Source organism: Channa argus, chromosome 17 (genome assembly GCF_033026475.1).
Source record: "Channa argus isolate prfri chromosome 17, Channa argus male v1.0, whole genome shotgun sequence".
NCBI lineage: Eukaryota > Metazoa > Chordata > Actinopteri > Anabantiformes > Channidae > Channa > Channa argus.
Genome location: NC_090213.1, coordinates 18,599,385 through 18,618,961, shown reverse-complemented (window position 1 = coordinate 18,618,961; position 19,577 = coordinate 18,599,385). Strand labels below are relative to the sequence as shown.

The following is a 19,577-nucleotide window of genomic DNA, read 5'->3' as shown; positions in this document are numbered from 1 at the left end:
CCCTGGGCTTCGCCAATTTCTACCGACGTTTCATCAAAAACTACAGCACAGTGGCCGCCCCCCTAACCAAACTAATGTCCCCCATCAAGTCGTTTCACTGGACCTAGAGTGCAGAGAGTGCCTTCACCCACCTTAAAGAGCTGTTCACCTCCCCACCAAACCTGACACAGCCTGACATCTCTTGTCAGTTTGTTGTAGAGCTGGATGCCTCAGATGTCAGCACAGGTGCGGTCCTCTCCCAGCGCAGAAAAATGCAACCTTAAACTGCGGCTCTGCGCCTTCTTCTCGCGTCAACTGTGCCTTGCAGAGAGGAACTACTCAGTGGGGGATCGCGAGCTCCTGGCGGTGAAGCTGGCACGGGAGGAGTGGCGTCATTGGTTAGAGGGGGCGACACAACCATTCATTGTCTGGATCGATCACAAGAGCCTCGCTCACCTAACGACTGCCAAACGCCTCAACTCTCATCAAGCCTAATGGTCACTCTTCTTTGACCGTTTCAGCTTTTCCCTCACCTACCACCCCGGGTCTAAAAACATCAACGCTTTGTCCTGCATCCACGCCCCAGAGACATCTTCCCATGACCCTGAACCCATTCTCCCTCCATCGTTTGTTGTGGGGGCCCTCACCTGGGAGATTAAGAGCCCAGCAACAGGAGCCCGACCCCGGCACCGGACCCCCTGGTCTCCTATTTGTCCCATCCCAGGTCTCTCCCAGGTTCCCCAGTGGGCTCACTGCTCCAAGCTCTCCTGTCACCCTGGGGCAGACCGCTCCATAGACCTCCTCCGCACCTGCCATGGTCACACATCGCCCTGGACTTCGTCACTGGACTCCCGCCGTCTCAAGGAAGCACAACTATTCTCTTTAGCGCACCTGGGACTGCAGCGCCGGCCACACCTGCATGCAATCATTCACCTTGAAGACAGCTGTTCATACATCGGTTTCCTGCACGCCACAAGTTGCCAAATCATCTCACTATCCACCTCAAACCTCCGGTCGCCCTGCTGCACCCAGTCATCCCCCCGTGCCCAACTTCTCGTCTACACACCACCTAATTTCCCAGCTTCCACCCGGACTGTCCCTCCCCAGACATCGCTCTCCGCCTGCACTCTATCTGGAATAATAATGCTGGATTTTTCAAATGGCATTGTAGATATCTGAAATTGATGGACCAATACATGTAAATGGCAGTAGTAATGTAATTTGTCCTAGACAAAATGTCATAGTGGAGACCTGAAATGTTCTTATGACCAGGATGAACTGAATTACAGATATCTACAACAGATATTTAGTCTAACAGTTTATTGTTAAATCTACTTGCTGTAGATGAACTAATTCTCGGTCAGGAGCAGTTATCCAGGCAGATTCTTTCCCTGTTTCCTGTCTTTGTACCAAGCTAAGCTTAGACGCTTTTAACCTTATTTAATATATAAACTAAAATGGAAAAAATAAGTTCAAAATATGCAATAAAAGTATAGCATAGACACGGTGAACTTTGTTTATCAGAGCTAATTAGTAAATTCAGATGGTGGAGATGCTGGTATTATCACTATATTAACCTGTCAAACCTACCATTTAGCCCAATGCACTGTTGGGCCTATAGATTACATTCATGTAATTATGAGAGAAGGACACACTGCTGCCTTCAAATATTTTTTCTTGTGGCCATGGTATCGCAATGAAATATTCCCATTGGGGCCCAAAACCCCTTTTCTCAATTAAAGATACTATTCAAAAAAATGCCTGTAAAACTGTTGAAAGGACACCTCAAACTAAAAACAAGGTAATTTTTCCAATTCCATTTTCCATCCATGGAGTTCATTTGTGTACAACTTTCCTAGAGCCCAGAAACCTTTATATTCATGATGTCATCACAGTGTAAAGCACATGAAGCAGGCAACATGTGCACACTGGGTTTGTGCAAAACAAATAACAATGACAACGGTCTGCAGAAAGCCAGAAAACTTGCTTGTCTTATGCACCAGGCGAATACTTTTCAGTCACATTACTGGATCCTATGTTTGCATTCAGTATCCAGCTCTCATAATTCTGTATTCTGCTCTTTCTTTTCATTACACACTTATCGCTGTGTTTTTGTTTGTAAAATATCACGTTCATTTTATTAAATTTGTAAGACCGAACCACTGCACTCTGTAATGTGCAAATTTTCAAGTTCTTAAGATCTGAAGATTTCAATGTAATCTCACAGTAAATGTGCGTATGTGTCTAGGATTTTTGACATGTGCAACTAGGAGTCGACTTATTACTTCACTGAAGCCCAAAAAAATAAATCATTTTGGTGTGTAAATTGGGTATAAATGTTAGGAATAAGACATAAAACCATTTAATGTATAACATTTCATCACCCTGAAATAAATCATGATATAAAAGGGATTAAGGCCAATGCAGAAAGTTAAACACAGATAAGCAGTGACTACTGTGATTACCGTTCAAATGACACTTTCTAATCACCTTGTGATTACAGGGTCGGAGCTGATCCTAAACCGAGTAATAGAAAGATGTGAGAAAATTGTTGGTGGTGATGGTGTATAAGCTGTCAGCGTGTCAGCAGGTGTTTGACCGTGCGTGACAAGCACTGAAATGGCTGCTAATTGATTATGATACGATAGATGGGGAAAATATACAATTGCTGCTTTCACCGCGAGTGGCTAGTTATTTTTAAACAGCAACACATCTGCAACATATGATAGAGAAACGGCAACTCCAAAACAGGCAGAGTGCAAAAATCAAGAAACAGGCAACACTGTCCAAAGACAAACTGGCTGGTATGAACTTTATACTAAGGTGCTACTGATGGAAAAGAGGAAAAAGATGTGCAGGTGGGCATGAGATATCAGCTGACACAAAATGCTGGAAGCATTCGTGAATGTGGAAATTGCAAAGCTTGCCGAGAATGACTAAATGCCTCAGAATGAACTGTGACACTACCACCCCCCCCCCCCCCCCCCCCTCCCCCTTCATTCATAATCACGCATTCCCAAGTGTTTGAAACCTTACTTAACATTGCTAGTGAAGAGCCTCATTAGTGAAATTAGACATGATTAGTTTCCCCATTCAAGTCCTTTCATCAGAGCAGGCTTCCCTCAATTTGGTCAGATTTAATTTCCATTCATCAAAATAAAGTTTATGACAATATCAACATCTGTGCTCTTTGTGCCGCTTTGCAATCAAGTCTGCCTCCTGTGTGCTGGCACAATGGGAGGGAGGAGGTGAACAGATAAAAAACCCAAACAGAGGAACTGAGATGGAGCGGGAAAGTAGACAAACACCCTTTAGAGATCTCTGAAAGGTCAGAGTTTTTCAACAACAATATTTTATATATTTGATTCATATATATTTTACACTACTGTCTTATTTTTGTTCTGTGATGTTTGAGGAATATTGTGAATTTAAATGTTTAAATTCACTGTTTCTTGTTTTTAAACACCATGTGCTACAAAACATAAACTGATTAATAAATTCTCTGTATAATTCTCAAGTACCTATTCACTTTTACAGTCAGGTGGAAGCCACACTAATTATTTGGCTGATCCAAACTTGACTGTGGCTTTTGTGAGTCGCAGTGGCTCCTTGTGTGTCCTTTCTAATATCATGGTTATTCCTCTCTGGCATTTTCATCACGGTACATCATTTATGTCGAAGTTCAGCCCTGAGCCTACATAGCCCTGTCTAGCTCCTCGGACCCCTACTAGTTCTCCATTTATGCCAGCGGTCCTCAATCCTGGTCCTTAAGGACCCCTGCTCTGCTGGTTTTCAAACTATCCCTGTCCCAACCACGTGGTTTAGGAGTGTTTAGTCACTCAGTTCATCTTCCCCCAGGCTTCTACTTAAACGCCCTACTTTCTTGATAAAATATCACTGTAGCATTAACGTTTTACATTTTCCAAACAATTTTACCGAACATCCCTAACTTTTTGTGAGTACTGTTGGTTAATTATTTTCTTTACCTCTCATAAGTGTTGCTTTTTAAAAGATAAAGCTGTGTCAATGTTGCACATTCATATTTCTAGGGCAACTGAAATAAAATGGCAGCTCTGCTCTTTATTTAATGTCTTTATTTAACGTTGAATCGTAGTTGCCAAGAATATCTACAAAAGAAATGTGGAAATGTAATGTACTTTCTCTGTATTGATGTGTGGAAAAAGAAACTTGCAATATTAAGTTCATTTGAAAGTCTGGAACATACTGTATGCTGTATGTGCTTTGGTACTAAAATGCATTTTGATCAAATGGGCCTTTGGACGGTGTGGTATGAACTGCTAGAAGCATACTGCACACTGACACTGTATTCTTTGATATTCTCAGACATGTGAGGCTGCAAATAACACCATACATATGCACTAGGTTCTTGTTTGTTTTCTTTAAAAGCTTCCAGTTGACATTTATAATGTGCAATTTTTTCCAACCTTTAAATTGTTTGTCTTTTTTCAACAGCATAACCTTGGGTTGAAATGTTCCCCTCTGAAATTGATTTAAATCATTAGCTGGCAAAATCAAATTCAAGTATAAAGAAATAACGTAACATATGCTACATACAACTGTATTAAACTAAGATGATCCAATGATTTTCATTTCAACAGGCCAATTAACAAAACAGTTGCCTTCCTGTTTAGTCTTTTTCTTTTTCTTTTATTTTTTAGCTAAAGATTCCCAAAAGGTCCTGAGTAATTTATCACAACCCCATTTTAGGTCTGCCTCTTACTTTGAAAAGCTGTCTAACCTCTGTAACCAACAGTTTCTCCAACATGTAGTAGCAATAACAGGTTTTTGGTTATTCATTAATATGTGTCATACATGCGTTTGCACATACACACACATGTTTCTATACCAGCCTGTATACCGTGTGTGTGTGTGTGCGTGTGTTTGTGTTTGTGTGTGAACCATGAAAAAGAAGATGCAATCTGAACTGTTGATGGGTTTAATGATTTAATTCAGAGCCCACAGTAGTTCGGTGTTCCAGCCCACACGCACGCACACACACACACACACACACACGCATGCACACACACACACTGTTGCTTTGACAGCATGATAAATTGGAGGTGTGTAGAAATACAAAGAGGCACAGACACAATCGGACACCCACACACAAACATTCACACATCCATTTATTCAATCACCTACAGTGAACACAGTGCATATACAGACGCAACTAAACATGCAGTCAGTTGTGTGCACGCTGGACCACTAAGGCTTTGTGTTCATACAGTTATGGGCATATTTCATGGAAAATAGTGTAAGAAACACATTTCTACTAAGATTTTATTTTATTTTATTTGCTTTCATAATTTTGGAGCTAAAATCTAAAATAAATTGGAGCTATCGTAAATCTTGATGAGAGGTCAGTGGAGACTGAGGCAAGACGAGTCAGCAGAATCTGTCTTCTGCAAAAATGCTAAGTGTGAAAGAGATTTTTAGTAAGCAGATGCACTCTTTTGTGTCTTTTTTCTTTTTAAGACTGTCTCTTCTTCTAGAAACCCCTCTAAATGGGACAATCTAGTGTTTATTAGGTGTCTTCCTCTCGACTCACCCACAGATTTATGTTGTTGCAAAACCCAGCAAGGGTTATCCTCTCTGTGGTCGCTCAGTCCTCCTCCTGCACCCCCCACCCCCCCCCCCTCAAGACAATCAAATGACCTTCACCCAGACAGATTGTTCCAGCCGCAATGAGTCACCTTCACCAGAGTGATGATGAGTGTTGGAGGGTTGTTTAATGACACGAGAAAGAGACAGCAAAACAGATGTGAAGGGAAAGTTTGGAATGCTTCAGGGGGCATGAAGTGGGTGTTAAAAAGGTAAAAATGACTGTTTCATTGATATTTGGGATGCGTGCTCCTTTGTTTGCGAAGGTCCATGTATGGATGTTATCAACCTATTCAGTGATTGTGTATTTTTTACCTGCCTTGGGCACAGTATCATGCAATATTATGCTCTTCATTGTCATTGTTCCAATACTAAATACACACCTACAACTTTGTTACAATTAGGCCCAAGAAATACATTTATTGATCAAAAACATCTATATTAGACATATAAACTATAAGCTTAAGGTTGAGAATATTTTTGCATGGGAACATTTAAGATTAGAAGGATAAGGAGGAAAAATCTGGATTTCATTGTTTTCTCAAGTTTCTCTTCCCATAAACAGCTATAGAATGTAAAACAATGTTTTGTTATAATGATGATGATACTGAAGATAATGTGATGAATGTATTTTGGCTTAGGGGTGTGGGAACTGAAACCTTTGAGAGAAGATGGAAATAAAGGAAGAGTGGGAGAGAGGGGATCAAAAGAATGAGTTGTGAGCAGGATACAGGTAAAAACGGTGAAGTGTCATAACATGGGGAAAAAAAACTATATTGCTGCACAGAGGAATCCTCTTTAGCCGGGAGGGCTATGTATTCCCATAAAATGCAATGTCAACATGGTTGTGGGTCGGCTGTGACAAGTGCCGATGATTAATGAGGCTAGGAATGACCGCTTCAATGTCATCAAATGAGTGGCAATATTATTAATTGACAAGGCCACTTTACAGTGCATTTCAGAGGTCGTTAGAATCTCCTGCGTTTACCTCCAGCAAACACAATCACCCCTGCTATCAGTGTCACTGATGCCATTATTAATTGAAAACGGCAGGCAGTGGCAAATCCAGGTGGGTGTTCATAAATCACATATTCAGTTATTGAAGATTCCGTCCCTACAGATTTTCGCTGGTGTTTTTTTATTTTTTTTTTTTTTTTATTGTTCAAAACAAATTGCGATACATGTTGCAGAATGTGCAGAGCTCACGGGGGGGGGGGGGGGGGGGGTTGTTGATTTAATTCAACACTGCAAATTCCTGGGGGGACTGAAAAATATTATAGGGGTACTGCAAATTTTGAAGTTTAGGAAATTCTTAGGGTTGAAGACTAGAATTCAACAAATGCTTCACCTCTATAGTCGACGTCGGTTCAAAACTCAGACAGATTTATGCTTGTGTTGCAATGTATAAAAATTCCTTTTGATGAACATCAATTTAATGAATGATTAATTGCAGCCAGTTATTTTAGCCACTTCTCAAAGATGTCTTGCAGGTTTTGGCATCCTTTTGCTAAAAGTTCATTTTATCTTTATTGGATTTGAAAGGCGACACCTCTGAGTTAGCGGAAAAAAAAATCAGAGGTCTACATGTAAAGTGTAAGCAAATTTTTAACTGCATGAATGTCATGAGAACAGAACCTTTTTTGTGTATCAAAGGGATAGTTTACGGTAACTTTTTCACTCCGCAGATTCCAACTTTGACATTTACATAAATTATACTTATTCTGCAATGTCTCTTGGCAGCATCTATGTTGTTTCCAGACACGATACTATAAATGGCAGTGTCAAAAACTTCAGCTAACCAATGAAGCAGGCTAGATTAAGAGGTGCTACTAAGGCCCTTCAGATTTGAGAAGGCAATCAGCATCAAGGAGGTTTATGTACCTCTTCGCTTTATCTGCCGCTCAGCAGAAAAAACGTTATGCAGAGATCTGGCCTCGGCAACTTTGTTCACTCCTTATAAACCGGCGTAGATCCACATTTGGATTTGAGCAGCGTTATAGTCAAAACAATCCAACAAAAAGTAAAGAAGTCCTCAAAGCCTATAAGCTTAGCACAGCAAAATCTGTGTGACCTTTAAACACTGTACCACAATAAATATCTCATCAGACTATCAAACTGTTTTACTGGTTTTGTGTTAAAAAAAAATGCTCCACAAAACATGATTTGCACATTGTTACAGAAAAAGATTTGCTGCAGTGTCAAAATTAACAAATGTTGTCTCCAAGTTTAAAATGCTTTGCAGATGTAGTCACCTGGAGTCTAGGGCTTATGAATTACTGCTGTAGTTAAACAGCCTGCACTGACTGGGGAACTGTGAGTTAGTGAGGGATGATAGTATTAGTCCCTCTACACCACTTTCACACTTTGACAAAGTCACTTAAACCTTAACTGCTCCATGTTAGTTCCTCAGTAGATCCTAATACACTGTAGTTGTGGTTGTACTGGGCTCTTCCCACGTGGAAACAACATGGCTCTGAATGAAAAAGCCACTGAACATGCCCACAGCCGTGAACCAAGAGATTGAAACGTAATGTACAGTAAAAATGGGTGCACGTGCTGACCGGTGGTTGGTCTGAAGGTGATTTATTGTATGTGTAAGGGGGGTTGGGAGGGGTCAGCACAAGTGTGAAGGTGTGTTAGTTTTCTGCAAAGAACAGACCGAGAGGACGATTGGCGCTTTGGGCTATGACACAGAGGTATGTTTTATCGAGTTGAAAATCCTCTCTGCACAGACTGTATCTGCTACCTGCAAGTCCCACTCTCATAAGGACATTGCTTTCTATTTCCCCCTGCAGGTGCAGTGATGTGTTAGAGCGTCAGTGAAGCTCAGAGGCCAAAAAGATGCTAACTCTGCACAGGGTTTCCTCCATCCCCCACACAGCAGCATTGACTTCTATCATCTACCTTCTCTTTTTTTTTTTGCAACCCCCTTGCTGAGCTGCACTGTCCCTGTGGAATAAAAGCTCTTTTCATGTGGTTGAGTGGTGGAAGAAACCCAGAAGGCTATCTGTGGCTCTCACTCACTCTCTCCTGCGCAACTTTAAATCCAGTGCTTCAGGGGATTGTTATGTACTGCATCTGCAGATTCAGAATACATGCTTGAAGCACAAGCACTACCGAATGTTCATATACTCCTTACATTGATACATTATTATAAAAAAAAAAACGCTCCAGCTTGTTTGCTTAGCGATGCTTTGCTCCAGGAAAAGCGCCTAAATATCGCTTTGGGGTCATTTTTGAGAGGCAGCATGCTGGTGTAGTTTAATGATTAAGTATTAAAATTGGCCTGAGGGTTTCATCAGTTTCTGTTTAATAGATCAAAGTCATTGAAGCCCCATCCTCGGAACCTTGGAACTGAAAAGTTTTTTGGTTGCTTTGGAATATTATATTGGAAAGCCAAATTAACTGCTATGTCTAAATTTCAGTCTCCACAGGGTTTACTGTGCCCACCTCCAGTATTACATGTCCTCTACTGCTACTTCCTCACTAATCCCTGCATTGTCACTAATGTGATATAAACAAACTATGGTTTGCTTTTACTTCCAAGCCCCATATCATCAGTGTACTATCGGTGTAAATAGCCTCTAATTTTATAAGTTTTGTTTGATTTTGATCACAATGCCCATGATGTCTGTGCTACTTTCTCTGTATTTGTGTATTTTGGAAGAGAGACCCTTTGTTTGCATGCTCGCATTCTGGGCTAATAAATCTGATTCTGCTCTCAAATACAATTGTCAGTTCATCCACCATTAATGTTTTGAAAGTGACATGCCTCGTATTAAAGATGTTGAAAATTAAAAAAACTAGGGTTTTAGAAAAGGCAAATACAGTAAGTGTACATTTGTTAAATGAGTCACAAATGGTTCAGTTAGGTACCACAGAAGATCCTTATTGGTCCCAAATGGGGCTCTTTTGATTGTAGACTGACTGATAGATGAATCCTTCATTGAACGAGAATAGGGTGTGATGGTCAGTTAATGGCAGCCAACTTGGGTTAAGTGGCTTTACTATGAACAGTAGAGGACTCATTAGGGTCTGGTCAGTGGGGAACAGTGGACTCGAAGCTGAATCAATAAGTGACATTCACTACCAAACTCTCATTAAGCAAATCCTGTACGTTTTCTTTTCCCCACCGAGTCCCATTAATAAGCAGATAAAAAAGGTTTTTTTGGGTTTTTTTTTTTTTATTAAAGATTTCTGGAGAGTGAATGGCCTGAGAGGCTGCTAAATTTAGCTAAAACAAGATTAGAGGTCATTAGAGGAGATGCTAAAGCAAAGAAGAGCATCAATCCAGGGACAAAGGTCTCTGTTGTTGTTCTGGATATAATTAGACCGAGTCTTTGTGCATCTTAGTGTTTAACTGTCAATCAACTAATAAAGCAAAGACAGTACCCGCTATGAACACCCTGCGGTGCAGCACTGGGTGGATTCAGCAGGTTTAGCTGTGCTGTCGTAGAGGAAGGAGGAGACGTTTATTAACTGTCACTTTTCCCCCAGTGTTATTGATAGAGCAGGGACAGAAATAGAAACATAAAGCCTTATTATGAGCAGGTATATTTGAGGATATAAGCAACACTTTGCTGATGTTCCTTGTGCTGTGAGCTCTTTTCAGAGAAACAGACATGCTTTCTTTTTATGTCAGTGTCAAAATGAGATGCTGGTTTGATGTATCAAATGTAATAAATTAGATCCAGATCAACTTCTTCCAACTTGTAAAACATTTGCTGCTACAATTTCTTTGTGGTACTGAGTTATAGCACACTTGTCTAAATTTATTTGCATATAAGTTTCATAACTTGGCATTTATAGCTCGACAGTTGCACAGTCGGACTTAGCTTTCGTCATTTTACTATAGAAAAAGTAATATCCGAATTATTGTATTCAGCCTCCAAGCTAAGCTAAGAAGCTGACTTCTGGTGACTCTAACACGACGGGACACATCAGGGTGCTCTGCTAATGCTCTGCTAGTTAGCTAAGTTAAGCTAAGCAAAAGAAATAATGTGATACCAACCGTCTCTTCACCACAATTACAGCTACACTAGCAGCATTTAGCTAACGATATTTAATATATTATATTTAATCATTAATATCCCCACTGCTCCACTTACCATTATCTTGCTTTTTTTCTCAGAAAGATACATCCTTCATTTACATCAGCTGGTTTTCGTGGTTTCATTAGACCTGATTGTTTACACTGAAGCATGTGCTACTTGCAGCGACGGAGGGCCGGGGTCCTCTTAGGGAGGTCTGCAACTGATAGTGTAATTGCAAACTTTGTACACAGTCAGTGCTGTACATAGTTTAACTTTTGTCAGCCCTCGACGGGGCCCCCTACCAGCCTGGGGCCCCAAGCAGTTGCCTGCGTTGCCTGCTGACACTCAGCGCCTCTGATTACAGGATGAAAACATGCAGAACCTTGACCCTAGACTATGCTACCATACAATTAGATTTTAAATCTAATGCATCTTAGCGCATTACTTTTTTACATTTCTGAGGTGTGTGAGCCCACTGGTACACGCTACATACTGTAGAGGCAATTCTGTGTTTCCTTCTACAGCACAGCCCAAGCACGGCCCTTTTTTTCTCCAATCTATTTGCTATTGCAGCTACCATGAAATGTTACTGCCACAATGTCAATTTAAAATTCACCACACAGGAAAAAGAAGAAAGACAAAATTAATGATATGCAATAGTGGGCTATAAATGTAAAGACAGGGAGGAGAGGAGATAAGGGGGAAGTAGAGTAGAGTCAGTCTACAGCAGCTTAAAGAACCAATCTTTATCAAAAAGGAACATTTTAAGCCTCGTTGAAAATGTACAGAGGATGTCTGCCTCCCGGATCTAAGCTGGGAGCAAGGGCCACATTACAGAAACATTCTAATGTGCAGGATCTATCCTGTTTGATAACTCTGGTAAATGGAGTTAGGACCTGTTTTAAGGAAAAAGGCCATTACAGAGGAACCGTTCCTCCATCAATATTCTTATCCTATCACAAGCTCCCTACCTCCAAAAATTTAGGAGAGCTCCCTAACGATGTGTTGCAATCTGATGACAATCACCAGACGGCAGTTAGATGAGCGACTACGACCAGCAGCAACATGGATGCAATGCAACTGACAAATGAACTTTTTTCATTGCTAAAAGAGATTTTGTTCATTGGAATCAAGGAAACTTTCTACCACGACTGTCGGATACCCAGTGCAATTAAAATGATTAATGGATTTTTGTTTTCTATCAAAGCCCCCAATAGAGAAGGTGAGACAAAATATATCTTCTAGACACACTTCTCTATATCATGCCAGAACACCTTTAACAGAAGGTAGAATATTATTAGTAGTAATTATCGACAGTATCAGATACAAAGCTCACAAAACATGCAGGATGATACAAATGCATCTTTTTCAGAATCTAGAAGAACAGGTGTCATGAAATAAATACATTTTAAACTGAAAACAGGCCAAATGTCTCAACAAATGAGACTCTGTCTCATATCTTTTCCGTGGTATTCAATGCTGTGATAGAGATTGTAAAGGCAACTACTCCCAATAAGCTTTTCACACATCAGTTCAGATTCTGGTGCCCGCTCATGACATGCAACCCTGTTACACAGGAGTATCAGTGTCACTGGAAAACCACATGAAAACTCCACGTTCCCGACTTAATAAGTGTGCATAAAATGACATTATTTGAGCATCCTAGTACAACATCTGCCTGCTGTTTGTGTGTGTGGAGGTCTTTGTGGAGGCACTGATGAATGGCTCTGATTAGCAGAAAGGACGACAGCGGAGCCTCTGGAGTGCCCTGCAGGATTACAGGACATCACCAGCATTTAGGAAACAACCATTCAGGCAGAAAATCACTTTCAGAAAGGGACGCAGCATCGCAGCATTGGCGCTGTCACAGTTTCAGACACTGAGGAAAAATGTAGAATGTGGCTCTTTTTCTTTGAATGCCAGCAGGACACTTAGCCACCTAATAGGCACCTAATAACTCCAGTGCAAAAAAGAGGTCTAACCATGAAACAACTCATTAACACAGGAGTTACTAGTTGCCCGGGTCCGAGGATATGACAATGATATTTTAACTGCAGTGTTTTGTGAATTCATTAAAAACTAATAAAATTTTAAAAAGTCTTTCATCTGTTAAAAAGGTAGTGGTGGCATTAAAAACTTGAAAAGCCATTAAGATCATGTCATTAAGGTTGACCCTGTTTCCTCACATTACATGATAGACTTTGTTCAGTAGGACCCCCCTCCATTTTAACTTATTAGCATGGTTTACATTATTACTCTCAATGGTTCCATTTTATGAATGACCGGGACTTTGTGTAAATCAGTAGTTACACATCTGAATGTAAAAAATGGCATGTGGAATCCCCCAAGGCTCCATTCTCAGGCCTCATCTACTCAACATCTCCATATATTTTAGGTTATAGCACAGATTCTTGGAAGCATGTTAATGCAGAAGACCAAGTTCTAGATAATGATATCAACAGGTGATTATGATCCTATTTTAATATTAATGTTCTACCTTACATTTTAAATACACAGAAATACATTAAATACAGAGAAAATTTGTATCATTAAATATGTCGAAAAGATGTGACATCTTTGATATGACGTCTTGTTTTTGTACTGAACATTTAAAGCAAAGCAAAGCAAAGCAGCTTTTACAGCATAGCAGCAATTGCAGGTAAATCAAGTGAACGTTTCAACCACTCGAACATGATCATGTGGATAATGGTGACAAAACAAGAAGAGGTCAAGTGTTTGGTGAAAAATGAACCAGACACTGTTAAAGAAAGGGGGGCAAAAATAGGATGTGAGAGATGAAGAGTGACACATTCCCTCAGGAAATTAAACCCTTGTACAGAATGCATTTTACAGTAGCAAGGTCAGGTTATTGAAGAACACGGCACTATGATTCTAATTGATCTCCCAACGTCCAGATATGATACATGCATGTGCAATTATGCCTTCGACTTGATACTTAATACCTTCTGCTTTTATATAACTGCTAACCAACCAAGTATTTCAAATTTTGTGTATCGTTTGACACTTTTCTAGCCTCATTTGTCCTTGGTTTGGCTTGAAACCAGAGCCATGAAAAATTTCAAATTCAGCAACTTGTTTAACAACATCGGCTCTTAATTCCATTAACTCAAAAAGTTTTATGTACAGACAGGTTTAAAGTATCATCCTGTTATTGAGTCACTATAGGTTACTCTCTCCCCACTCACCACAGACTTACATTTCTAAAGGGAATTGCTTGGAGTCCAATCAAGGGCTAAGTGGTCACTGTGGGGCCTTTAATTAAGTCCTTCCAGCGGTGAGGATTTACTGTTCTGGAAAAAGAAAAGAAGGAGTACACAGTATTTTCCTGCCCACTTAGTAGTAATCCATTAAGTAGTTATGTTACCCCCAAACTGTGCGTACATATGACGAGTCACACTTTTGCAATGCATGTAACAGCTGTATCTACAGTGTATCTGAATGTCTGAATTGGAAATGAGCTCCCATAGTGTGTGGCGCCTCAACATTTGATGTATTAAGCGCTTTAAAGAAAAATGGCTTGTGCTGCATTTTTGCCTCTCCATGGCTGTGCCAACCATGAGCCATTTAATAAAACTCTTTTAAATTACGGTAGATAAAGGCCTTCTGCAAATGCTAGTACAGCCTAGCTGATAGTGTGCCACAATAGACAGTTGTTTATCTCAAGTCACAGCAGCAGCAGAGGTTGTTCTGAACATAATTGGAATCATGCAAGCAGACAATAATTGGATTTTTAAGTAACGATTTGTTCAGAAATAGTGCAGGGACACGAATTGTATAGTGGCCTCGGGTCGAAGCTTTGTCATTTGGATCGGCGAGTACTGTGAATCCAGAAAGCTCACAACACTCAAAAGGAGCATCCATTCCATCCCATTATCATGAACTGTTTATCCCGTTCAGGCTCAAATTGGGCTGGTGCCTATCTCAGCTCTTAAAACAAACAAATACTAAAATATAGAAATAGAGTAATCCAGCATGTTTTGCTCAGGGGCCTGTTTGGCAGTGTAGTGAATGAGGTTTTTACTCATGCCAAGAAATTATTCAGGTGCAGAGGTAGTGATTGTACATGCCCTACTTTTTATGCTGCTTCTCCATTTCTGTTCCCCTAACTGTAAGAGGTGCTTAGAAAATCAGGGCTCTACCTAATACGGAAGATAACTTAAGTTCTGGGTCAACAATGACACGTTCTTATGAATAGAAAGACTGCGAGGGGTTTGATGATGTAAACCCAAGACTACACCAATAGTGTCAACCACATGTTAATCCCAATCCTAGGCTGTAATTTATAATTCAGTGATGAGCTATTTACTAAAAGAGGTTGAATTAGGTTTAATCCTTGTGTATCCTTGAAACTAGTCAACAAGCAGCGGGCTGTTGGGCTGGGTAATAAATGCCGTCACACCTAAGAGCATTAGCAGACATATTTAAAAAGTTTTCATTCAGCGAGTGAATTAAAATAAAAAATATTCTATCCAAGACTGGACCGTCAACAAAGTCATCAGTTGCCCCACAGCCCAAACCAAGGAGGTACCAAAGGACAATGAATGGTGCCGTCCATTAAAAAAAGGTTCTCTAGCTTGTGCTCTTTAAAGAGAAATAAAAACAATAGAGAAAATGAAGAAATAGAAAGAGGAAGTAGACAAGGTTTTTCTGTCCATACAGGCATTTAGTCCAGTAATTTGTTCGCACTCAGGTAACTTTACTTTCCACTGTCTGTTTAATTTTACTTCCTAAGAAAATACTGGTTTGCTTAAACGTGACACCGCCCCTGTGTGGACACGTATATCTGCATATCTCCAAACATGCATTTCTTTGTGCACGTGCAGAACACAAAAAAATAATTCTGGCCTAAAGGGTCAAATATATTGAAGCCTAATATGATTTTTTTTTTAAAAAAGGCTTCTGGTCTCTATTATAACGAAGGTCTTTCTTGAAGGGACATCCTCACATTATGAAGAAAAAAGTTTGACTGACTAACAAACTGTTAACTTATCCTATAAAGCCCCTAAAATCTGTCTCATTTTAGGTTTTTAATAATCGGGTTTTGACCAGAGCCATAAGAATTATTTGATAAATACAAATGCTCAACCGACAAATTTAACAATGAAAACAGTTGTTAGTTGCACCTTTAGTTATGCCATAACACTCCATACTTGCAAAGTTAATGGAAAAGAAAGACAAACTGTTTGAAGTGTTTTGAAGCTACAACATGTTTAATAATGGCAGCAATTAAATTTGTGCATCTATTGTTAAATTCCGGGAAAAGAACATTGAACAGATATTATGCAGTAATAGTGACCTTCAAATGGCACCATGCATCCGCTGTTTTGCATTGTTTGCTGGGGGGGACCACATTCTGACGATGGAAGTTTACATTCTTGTGGAATATTGTGCAGCTTTTATAACAGTCTTTATTTTAAAAAAAAGGGGAAAATTATTAGAAATCATTTTTCAAAGGATACAAAATCAAAAGAAAAAATCTGCTGTCTGTAATCAGCAAAGGTATGAGCATCATGACATTATTTATTTATAATTCATTGAACATTGGCATTTGGAAATGTTTATTTCCTTTTTCCAACCATCAGCATAGGCAGCAGTCACACTAACCCAAGCCGCAAATTTTCTCTAACCCTAAAAAAAAAAAACAATTTTGTGCCCAAATCTTAAAACTGTTCCCAACTTATGGTGGGTATCAAACTAGCTGTAGCATGACACTCAAAATAAACGCTCCTAAGGTGCAGTGGTATTCCAAGACTCCAGGCAGGTCTGAGCCAACGAAGCCCATCGGCCAATGGGGCCAAAGATCATCATATCTCTACAAAAAAAGTTGCATAATTGTTGTTTTGCCAATTCAAATGCTTTAATGACTTATTTGAAAATAATTTAATAAATTGTATATTTTGCAGTTTACTTTGAAGGACTTGAAAAATACCCATGTAGCTGAAATTGACAGTGAGAGAGGACTCAAGGTCAGCATGCCTGCCACCAATGTCCTAAATCTTGTCCTTTTAGTCACTGTGCAACATTTTCACAGGGCAACAAAAACAGTCAGATGATCTAGAGCAGCCATTTTCATGCGCCTCTTCTTTTCATTCTTATGGAAGCACAACAGATGGAGAATTAACAAGAACACCAGCTATTTAAAACTAACCAGTGACCAGTAACCAATGAGCAGCTACCAGTGCTACCAGAGCAACCAGTGTGTCTGGCCTGTATTTGCACTCAGCATGAAGCACAAGGCAAAATGTGGGTTTTCCCCATTCATGAAACCAACACTGAGTCATCTCTGCAAGTGCTTTTGGTCACTCAGCCACCTGCAGGAATTCTACAACTCTCATGTTGCCTGTTGCCTCCACTGTTCCTAAAATAACCAGGCATCATAATCATCATTCTCAACCCCAGCAGTCCTCGCCTCTCTTCAACCCCGCCACATGGTTACAGTTAAGAGCATAAATCAGGCGCAGCCGCTGCTGTGGGAGCTGTACAGGCAGACAGGAGGCACACATGCACATCACACCGCCGCGGCTCGTCGCTGCTACTGCAGCCGGTGCAGCGAAGGAGAGTCACGGCTCGTTTTTTCTATCCGAGGGAGGCGGAATGGCTTGAGAAGAGGCACCACACACTCGTGTCGATTGGCTGATGCACCATGGTTTTCTGACTGTCTGCCTGCCCCTGTGTGTGTGTGTGTGTGCGTGTGTGTGTGTGTGTGTGTGTGTTTATGTGTGTGTGTGTGTGTGTGTCCGTCGGTCTTTGCTGCGAATTGCTGCAGTGCTGTTTTTCCAGGTGTGTGTGTGTGTGAGTGAGTAAGTGAATGAGTGTGTGCATGTGCGTGTGAACGTGTATGCATGGTGGTGGTGGTGTTGTAGCCTGGCGTATTCTCTTACGAATTGGACTAAGCCGGGGAACGGAGTCTGATGTCACATGTGCTTCATCGGAGGAGACGGGGCATCTGCAAGCTGGATTTTGTGGAGGATGCTGCGGCAAGTGATATACAGAGGGCTCAAAGCTTCGTTCTACTGGCTGGGCTTATTCGTTAGCAGACATCCCGTTTTCTTCCTCACCGTCCCCGCCGTCCTCACCATCATTTTCGGATCTACCGTGCTCAGCCGATTCAAGCCGGAGACGGATCTGGAGGTGCTGGTCGCCCCGACTCACAGCCTCGCCAAGATCGAGCGGAGTCTCGCCAACAGCCTGTTTCCCATCGACCAGTCGAAGCATAAGCTGTACTCGGATTTGCACACCCCGGGTAGATATGGCAGGCTGATCCTGCTGGCCAAGTCCGGAGGAAACATCCTAGAGCTGGCCGACCAGGTCCTGCAGGTCCACAAGCAGGTGCTGGATTTGCGCGTAAATTACAAGGGGTTCAATTACACGTTCGCGCACCTCTGCGTCTTGAGCCACAGGGACAAGCGCTGCCTCCTGGATGATATCATCACCATCTTCGAAGATATCAGACAGGCGGTGCTTTCCAACAGCACTTTCCACAAGGTGCCCGTGAGCTATCCGAACACAACGTTAAAGGTGAGATTTTGCTGCACACTCGCGTATGCATGTCACCCAGGCCTGTGCACACTCGACCCCCCCCCCCCCCCCCCCCCCCCCACACACACACACACACACCCGCCTCTCTTTTTAAAATGTTTTTTTTTTTATCTCCCCATCTCAGTCGAGGTGACGGTGCAGCAGCAGTCAGCATGTGCATAGCTGGCCCTGGGAGTTTGCCATAATTTCTGAATGAAGTGGGCTTGTTACATATATCAGCCAGTGAGGGAACTCTCTCCATTACACAGAAAGCTTTGCAGCTTTTACCCTCCTATGTTGGTGCAGGTGAATTGATTGGCTACATGTAGCCCCTGACTGCTCTGCTCTATGCTTACACACACTCACTCATATCCGCACACACACACACACACACACACACATTGGGATATCCTCTTTTTTGATGCAGTGTCTCCCTCTTGCTTTCCCCTGGCTGCACATGCAGCATGACATTGCTACAGCAGCTGAAAAACTCAGCCACCCCCCCGCCCCCCCCCCCCCCCCCCCCCCCCCCCCCCCCCCCCCCCCCCCCCACCTCACACGCTTGTCCTCCTGTCTTGTTGAATCATGTCGTGGGATCTGACTGCACACATGCAGCTGCAGCGGTCTCACACACTGGCAGTTCTAAACAGGGAAACATGTCAAGATGCTGCATGCAGACGTACCTACAGCAAATTCACAAGTACACAAGGTGCAGATGTGGTCTGCGGGTGCAGCAGGTGCCATGAGTCGGATCAGGTGTTTGTGAGCGCAGGTGGCCTTTAAATCACTGTCACATGATAAGGTGAAATGTGACAGGGATGAGGTTGTGGAGTTATTGTGCACTACGCGCACTATGTTCTTTGTGAGACAAAATATGGTTTTATTCAAAACAAATCTCTATTGTAGACTTGATGAATAGAATCTAGGCATTTACACACACACATCACTACAATGACCAGCCTATTCAGCACTGCTTGAATAGGTTGCTACTTTAGACTGACTTCTTTCATAATAAGCTCCACTTGCAATGGCATGGAGCACAAGCCTGGTCTCCAGCCGGCGAGGTTGTAACTTCCACTGAGACCTGCCACAGCAGTGTACACCATTCATCGTCCTCTTACACAGCGCTTGGCTTCTAATAGTAAAGTTTAGGTGACACAAAAATTCTTTTATTTGACAAGTGGGAGTTGTCTCGTCAAACTTTAAATTGAGCATTTTTTTTTTTCTGCCTGAGCCAGTTTATTCCATTTTAAGTATTATATCGGTGCCTGAAAAGAGCAATAAACGTTTATTGCCTGACTTCTTATGGAATTCTTTTAGATGAGTCCCTTAACGAGTTGAATACCCCGTAAGCTAAATAAACTCTTTAAAAGCACATGAAAGTGTCTGCAAATACAGTGTCGC

At 41.4% G+C, this 19,577-nt stretch overlaps 1 protein-coding gene across 1 annotated transcript in view; it reads left to right on the top strand.

Moving 5' to 3' along the window:
• Positions 1-17,564: 17,564 nt before the first annotated feature.
• The window catches only part of ptchd4 (patched domain containing 4), a 49,470-nt gene continuing 47,457 nt past the window's right edge, over positions 17,565-19,577 (top strand). The window contains exon 1 of the mRNA XM_067482569.1: positions 17,565-18,173. Within this exon, the coding sequence (XP_067338670.1) occupies positions 17,574-18,173 (600 nt within the window). The 5' untranslated portion in view covers positions 17,565-17,573. The remainder of the gene's footprint in view (positions 18,174-19,577) is intronic.